Source organism: Prunus avium, chromosome 3 (genome assembly GCF_965620075.1).
Source record: "Prunus avium chromosome 3, drPruAviu1.hap1.1, whole genome shotgun sequence".
Taxonomy (NCBI): Eukaryota; Viridiplantae; Streptophyta; class Magnoliopsida; order Rosales; family Rosaceae; genus Prunus; species Prunus avium.
Window position 1 is genome coordinate 11,489,295 of NC_142286.1, and position 8,262 is coordinate 11,497,556.

General features: G+C 36.2%; 1 protein-coding gene across 1 annotated transcript; it reads right to left on the reverse strand.

Annotated features, from left to right (window-relative positions):
* Positions 1-741: 741 nt before the first annotated feature.
* Positions 742-5,899, reverse strand: LOC110764364 (vesicle docking protein). Its single transcript, XM_021967320.2, has 7 exons — positions 5,707-5,899; positions 4,746-4,889; positions 3,949-4,098; positions 3,315-3,824; positions 1,263-2,822; positions 1,121-1,189; positions 742-970 (listed from the first exon to the last, which is right to left on the reverse strand). The coding sequence occupies exons 1-7, from the start codon at positions 5,752-5,754 to the stop codon at positions 842-844; spliced, it is 2,610 nt and encodes an 869-aa protein (XP_021823012.1). The 5' UTR covers positions 5,755-5,899; the 3' UTR covers positions 742-841.
* Positions 5,900-8,262: the final 2,363 nt, after the last annotated feature.

The window sequence follows — 8,262 nt, forward strand, 5'->3', positions numbered from 1 at the left end:
TTTATTTATAACATTTTAAACATGTGAGATGAAATTGACGAAATTGATAAACAAACCAAATTTCAGGATCAGGACTACTGAATCTAAAAACTGTTTTGAGGAATTAAGGGCCTGTTTAGTATTCAACTTGAATCCAACTTTTTAAACTCAAAAACAAAATTTGAGTCCAAAAGAAAGAAAACCTGTTTGGTAGCCCTGTTTTCAAAAACTTAAACTCAAAAACAACTAAAAACCATCCCAACTATTAAAAACAAGAAATATCTGTTTTTTTTTTTTTGTTCACAAATTTTTAAGATTTGAAAACAGTTTTCAAGTTATATACCAAACAAGTTTTTGAATCTTAAAAATAGATTTAAGAACTCCTTGTTTTTAAGAAAAATCAAAGTTTTTGAGTTACTAAAGATTTTTAACCTTTTTTTTCAAAATTTTGAAATATAACGTGGTGCTCGAAACTCCCTCAAGTGGTTTAAATTAAAATTAACAAAAGACGAGGGCTAAAAGTCTTTAAAACATCCAAAATTTGGTTACTTTAAAAAATTAAACAAGCAAAAGTTTAATTCTTCATATCTAATTTTAGAGAGTGCTCCCAATTTATGAATTCAGCTGGAAAATATTTTCTATCAATTTGTATTCATTTTTCTTTTCTTTTTAATGATATTTCGAAGTACTTCCATCTTAGCTTTCCCCAAACATGCACGTAAAGCAGCATGCATAATAGCTCAGTATTCAGTAATTCCGAGCGGGGAAAAAAACATATATATATATTGCTGATGAAATATTAACCCAACAATCTTTCAGATTCACCTATTTTACTCTCTCAATCGTTCTTCAGACTAAACAATCAGAAATAGCTAGACTTCCCCAGCAATAAGTCAAGCATGTCGTCAGGAGTTAGGAGAGTTGTTCCACCAAGAATCAATTCAATATCCGGTCTTCCACTTTCAGATAATGCCTCTTGAGCTTCACGAACCTTGTTTCACACAAAAAAAACACCAGGGTCATGCTTCTTTTCAAGGAACTAATACACTAAGTTTTCATGTGCACATGCTAAAATACGACGAAAAGAAGAACCAAAGGAAAAAAAATAAAAACCAGGTAAAAGAGTTTAAGAAATACAGACCTCGACACCATTGATTCCTCCGATAACAAAAACCAGGATGATATTTTGGTCAGCTAAACTTGGTTTTGCCTGAAGAAAATCAGAAAAAGGTTATTAGGAATATATGGGGCTACTGAACCAAAATCTGGAAACTGCAACTCACCTGCCGAAGGCCAAATCTTCTGAACCCACTTTTAAAAAGCTGCCCAACAGTAGAAGAGTGATACTCCAAACCAGGTACGTCATTCTTGCTCAAAATCCTTGTTAGAAGCTTATAAAGTAGTCCTCTACTTGCATATGGATCTCCACTGAAATTATTTTCTGCAGAGAATGCACCATCCTTCAATGGTATGTTCCGACTCTTCAAACTGGATAGCTTGTGAAGGAATTTGAACAAGCTATCGACCCTGTCACGCAGCTCCAACTTCAGTTGCAAGTCACCATACACTTGCTCTTTACTGTTATCTTTATTGTCAACATCTTCATCACCCCATTTACCCCACTCATCATCATCGAAATCATCAATGTCTATTTGATCTGAAGACGTTTCTTTACTTTCCTCTGATTTGATCTTTCTTAAGTTGGTCTCAAGCTCATCCATTAGACCATGAAGAAACTTCAGTTTTGATATTGATGGGTTTTCCAGAATTGCTTCAACAATAGAATCCTTCAACAATTGCTCCTCTTGCCAAGAAAAAGGGCCCTCAGAACCAGAGGTTGGGAAATTCTCACCAGCCAATATATATCCAGAAATCATAAGGAGCAAAGCATCCTGGAAAGAAAGCAACCCTTGTGACGCCTCCAATTTCCCATTCTTCTGTCCATGCAATCCCACCAAAGCACTCTTATTGATAAGATCACCAATTTGAGCAGCAAGACCCTGGCTCGTTTCTCCGGCACTTACAACATTTAATATTTTCTCTGCACTGATAAATGCTTCCCATCTGGCTGAATTAGATTCGTCAAGGGCAACCAGTGCAGCTGCTGCTAATTGAATAATTCCTTTGTTTCTCAGTAAAGATGACTGGGTTTTAGCCAGTGCTTTGACCATGGGTTGCAACTCTGATTTTGTAGCAAAACCAGGACGTGATTTCACATTCACAGTTATTTTTTCACGGCGAAGAGCTTCTTGAAGCCACTTCTTCACAAGAATGGTCCCATCTTTTGTTCTCCTATCTAGTATAGCTTCCAAGTATGGTGTTCCCCGAAAATTTTCAGTTGAAACAAAAGACCCACTAAAAAGCTCATTTTCGAACTGAAGGGGCTTCTCATTATGAATTTTGTTCTTTAGATTAATCAAATCTAAAACTTGAGAAGCAGAGTTTTCAGAATCCAACCCACATAGAAAAGCTTCAATGTTTTCTAAAAGGCGAAAGTGATCTGTATTGCAATCTTCTTCCCTTAGAATTTTGGCAAGCGGTATCTGAACATCAAGAGAAGCCCGTTCCAGGTTAGAAGGGCTATGCTTGAGTTGGGTTTGTGAGCTTTTTAGGTGGGTAAAGGATGTTGTTTTTTCCCTACGGGGCAAGGATGAAAACATACAATCAACAAGTGAATCTCCATGACAGCATGGAGTAAGAAGATCAAGTGTACGGTCAACGAGTAATAGCCCTGCTGATCGTTTGCGGCGACCTACATCATAAAGACTTGACATGTCTGTCAAAACTTTCCCCACAGTTTTTGAGAGATCACCAAGTGAAAATATTTCCATCTTCAAGTCCATCTGCATAATTAAGTGAAACAAACCACAGTCAGGGTATACTAAACAACTAAAGCAATCTGCACAGACACCATATCAAATTAACCCTTGGGCTACACACACAAAAATAAAATAGCGCTAATTGTCAACCTATTTTGTATTGTTCTTGTGTTTTTACTTTATTTACTTCACATGTTGCTATTATAATACTACACAGACGAAATACACTTTCAAAAGATATAGAACTGCAGGTTTTGGTAACAATCATTGTTGGCATTTAAAGTGATATCTATATCATGGAAAATGACCATCTAGAAATTTTGGCTAATTGTTACATTAATACAAGGGTTTTGGATGGTTCAATATTTACAACCTTGTAAGCTGTAAGCTATTGTTTAAATCTTTGGTAATATAAGTGCAATCTAGACTTTGGAAGACAATCAAATATGTAGAAACTTAAGAAATGATGGAAATAAACTAAAATTGAACATGGGGAAAAAGTAGTATGTATAGCACCTTTGCAGCAAGATGGTAAAGAAAATTTGCTGTAAGAGTTGCCCCAGGAGGAATATCATCACCATCAGAAGGCAATCCAGTACTTAAGGGAGGCAATCCGGGACTAAGGGCATCCTCATGTTCAACTGATAAGTATGCTTCACCAACTGATCCCTCTGAAGGTAAAACAAAGACTCTTGGTGAAAAAGGACACAAAATCATGGGGAAGTGATGCACAGAAACAACCAGTTTTTTCCCTACATCTTCTGTATCAGCTATCGGATTCCCTTCAATGAAATCTCTTGCTCTTGAACTAGCTTCGGGCCGAGATAGGTCCTCTTCACTAGACGCAAGTCGTGACCATCCTTCATCTTCCAACTTTATCTCATCCTTTAAATTGCTACCTTCTGTTTGTCTGGAATTTTCCTTACCCTTCCTGACAAGCTCCTCATAATCTTGGACAAGCAAGGATTCATATTCATGAAATGCATCTGTCCCCAGAGGTGAATCAGCATATGCTGAATGAGCTACCTGCAATCAGTAAAGCATTCAATAAGACATACAGCACCATGCATAGCAAGAGCAAAATTGATTATAAGATGGAAAAAGCGAACGTTATAAACTCCATCCAAAAGCAGTAACTCCAAAGAAGCACCTCTGAAATAGATGTGAATACAGTACAACAACGGACAGCTTGATGTGTGCTCAGACAACGTAAAATATATCGATGTGCATCACTTAGTAGACGAGATGTGATCACCACGACTTTCCTTCCAGGATCAGAATTTGCATTCCAATCAACCACCTAGAAAAAGAAGGGATACAAACAGTTGAAGAAAAAAAAGGATCATAGATACAGAATTAAATAGAATGTTCATCTGCGTCCTAGAAGCATATTATAATAAAAAGAGGACAAGAAGTTTGGTGCATCATGGAAATTATATACATGACATCCTATTCTTTTTGTTTTTGCACAATCATTCTGGTTGCACCACTGTTGGGTGACTGGTATAGCTGCAGCAAGGCCTAAACATCTAATGGAATAATATTATTTTCTCAATGACTACATTAAAGGGGCTCGAGATGGTAAACAAGAATGAAAGTTTAATCAACAGCTTCACAGCAATTGAAGTTAAATAAAAAGGGATGTACAAAGTTCTCCATTTTACTTCATGAATCGACATACGGAATAATTTCCAAGAAAACATTTTCTTAGAGAATATATTTTCCATCAATACAGATATTTTACATGAAACAAACGGAGGCCAAAAATTGGTGTACAATGACCATCAAAAGAAACTTTTTTACTTCAAAAAAAAAAAAAATGATAATTTACTACACTTGTTATGTAATATGGTCTCTCTGTCCAAAAAGAATGTGAACGTTGTTTCCACGTTTTACAAGATGAATGAAACAACATAGCTCAAATTATGCCTGAAAGAACCAAATTACCGTATCAAGAGAACACATGTTTTCCAAACTACAAACAGCACGGACTCCATGGTTCAGTAACAAAGGAAATGCTCCCATGAATTGGAAACTCTGTGTAGACCCAGCATCTAAGTAAAGAACAGAACCTTCAATGTGCTCCGATATCTAAAAAGAGAAGATGAAGAAATGAATTGTCTCAAAAGGCAAATATACATAATAATTTCAACTGAATATTAACATGTCTAGTTGTTACAGAACAATTAATTTAAAAATCGCAAACATATGCAGCTCAAATTGCACATTGCAGTTATGTTGGCCTTAAACTAATTCCATAGGCGCCCCTGTTTTCTAAAACTCAAGTATGATTCTATATAGAGGAAGAAAAAAAGCAGGGTAACACACATATCTCTGTCCACTTCATGATATTTTTGATTCAAATGGGTTTAAGATAGCAGAATCACAGATTCTTGGGCAGAATCCAACCTACTCGCGGCCAATTTTTCATTTAACTTTCAAGTTGTCATTTTTTACAAGGATTTTCATATAAGAAGTCGAGTATCAACGTGAGCATTTGTAATTTTGTATTCTCAAATAAATATCACTAATAAGTCATATTGAAAAATCAGCTGATTGGTGAAGTACTAGGATTTTAACAACTAGAGAGGATGAACACTGTTTTTATAAAACACCCAATAATTCAGCCAAGATTTAGGATTTGTAACCCTAAATTCAAGCTGCAATCCCTAATTTCTATAAAAAGAAATCCCAGTTAGGCTCAGATAACTAAATTGCAGTTGAAAAACTCGGTAGAATCTGAAAGTCTGATCAATGCAGTAATTTGCAAACTCATTATTTCCAATAGCGCAGGAAAAAGTAAACCCTAGACAGCATATATTTGCAGGTGATAGATCCATTTCGTATCAAAATGCACAAAACCAACATCATTCAATTGAAAACTCATAAATAAATAAAAAGCATTTACCTGGCTAATGGAATCGAGGCAAGATTTGGTGACATCAACCAAAGCCATGTTTGCTTCAGTTTATGAATAAGCAGAAAATCAGCAGAACAAGACTTCTCAGGCTTCCTTTGGTTCCATGGATTTGCAGTGTAATTCACGTTCTCCTCTGTTTGCAGTTGGTTTTTGTTTTAAAATTTTTTTATTAATTAAACGGAAAATGGGAGTTCTATGTACACCCCCCCCAACTGCTGAAACCACCCCCGTCTTAACTTTTCCCACTAAAATCCCTTTTTTACCCCTAACACAAATGAAAAATAATATGAAACTTGAGATACACAGTGCTTTCATAAGCCACTAAAATGCCCTTCTTCTCACTTGTGCTTACAAAAATGCAAGTCTCGCCACCCACTCCTCCCCTTTCTCCGGCAGCCCCAAATCCATCCAAAATTGATCTCCCTGCTGCACAGACCTGCCCCCAACCCCTCCTTTCAGGACAATCCCATCGAGGATCGAGCTTGGTCGTATCTCGTTGAGTGAGTTTTGTTTTGAAATAAGTACAGCGGTCTTTCAAATTATAAACCCTTGCATATTGATGGTTTTGAATGAAACTTGGTTTAACTATCGTCTCTAGCTTTTTATGTTTTCAATGTGATTTAATTGGTTTTTTCTTGAGATTTTGTGGTTTTAAATATATGAATAGCTTTGAGCCACTATGATTTCTCGATTGGCTTTACGACTATTTATGATTATATATGGCTATATATATTTGGAGCTTGAGAAAGTGGCTTTCAAACCACCTTTATGATTCCTCCCCTAGTGTTTCCCTCTTTTTGGCCAAGGAGGCCAAATGAAGGATTTTTTTGGTCCTTTACTTGAGATGCGTACGTGTGTCATCACCAAGCCACTTGATGACTTAGATGGAAAGATTGTGTGAGTGTGTTTGCGCTTCTAACTTCTAATCAAACGATTGATCGGTCAAGTAAGGAACCTCCTCTTGGCCTAAGTTCTTTCACTTCCTTGGAGGTCAATGATGATTGAGCTTTGAATGACAATTTTTAGGATTTTGGTGATAAATGCAATGAATGTAAATGCAAGAAACGAAATGACATAAATGTAAATGCGATAAAATAGATTAAAGCGATAAAGATTTGAATTAAACTTGAATTTAAAGACAACTGAAATTAAACTGCAAGCAAGTAAGCTTACACTAGGAAAATGAAGAATTTGGATAATCTAGAGTGCTAGAAAGATAAAATCCTAGACTAGGAATTGAAAGGTGCAGGATAAAAAGATAGGTTTTGTGTGTTGAGTTGGAGGTCTTTTCCTCTTCTTCTAAGGAAGCTATTTATAGAGCTTTCTTCAACTCACGGGTTTGGCCATTAAATGGACACAATTAGCTTTCATTGAAAATCCTTACAAGATTAATGCCTTTCGGGGCTTTAGGCATTTGATGAGAACTTCCCAACAACCACCAACCCATCTGGTTGTTCAATGGAAATGGATTGGGATTGTGAAACTCTTCTCTTGATCTGGGATGCAATAAGTCTTGGTAGGTTGGCTACAAGTTTTCCCATTTTTGAATTCCACCACTTACAAGGAGACTTCTGCTGGAACTTCTGAACTTAGCTTCGTAGGTTGAACTTGGACTTTATTTAACATCAGGTGAGATGTCGTGCACTTGGAGCTTTTGACTTGGTTGAGACTCCCACCTGATGCTTTGGCCAAGAAATTACTATGTCCTTTATATGTATTAATCACCAAGCATGATAGCATTTACATATATGATAATTATATGTTTATGTAGGCCATTTCATGGCCTTTACTAACGCCCAAACCATTATACATAAATATAAATAATCATTTATCAACTTTGGTTATTTGACAAAAGCCAAAACATGGCCAACCAAAGAAAGTAGCTTTGCTGCTAATAGTTTAGCCATTTTTGGCTTTTAGCAATCACTCATGATCACATACATACATATATATATATATGGTGGTGATTTCCCCACTCCAATTTTATCCACTTACACTCCATTTTATAACTAAAAAAGGAGTATAAGTGGATAAAATTGGAGTGGGGAAATCATTACCCTATATATATAGGGCGCTTGTCCATTGCGAAGTCCCATAATGCGAATTGGTTACGGAATTGAATTTTTGACCGTACGATTGATTTGAACAGTTCAGATCTATTCTTCATCTTCATGAGTTCACTCCTCTCTCCTCTTTCTTTTTTTATTCTTATTTTTTCTTTCCTTTCCTTCTCTCTTTCTTTTTTTCTTCTTTCTCTCCGTTATTTTTCTTCTCTCGTCATCTGGTGATTTTTTTTCTTCTTCTCTCTTCTGGCTAGTTGGCTCTGTTTTTTTTTCTCTCTCTGACAACACTAATTTTTGTTATTGCTATCTGAAGAGAGAAGTCCCCCGAATAAAAAGAACACCACGAAGTCATCTGCTATAATTCTGCCATCAACAGATATCAAGGAAGCAATCTCAAATTTTGCCCTCTTCGATTCACTCACAGCAGCTAGAACAACCAAAAAACAGAGGGGAGGGGGGAGCGAATGAGTCTGTGACAATT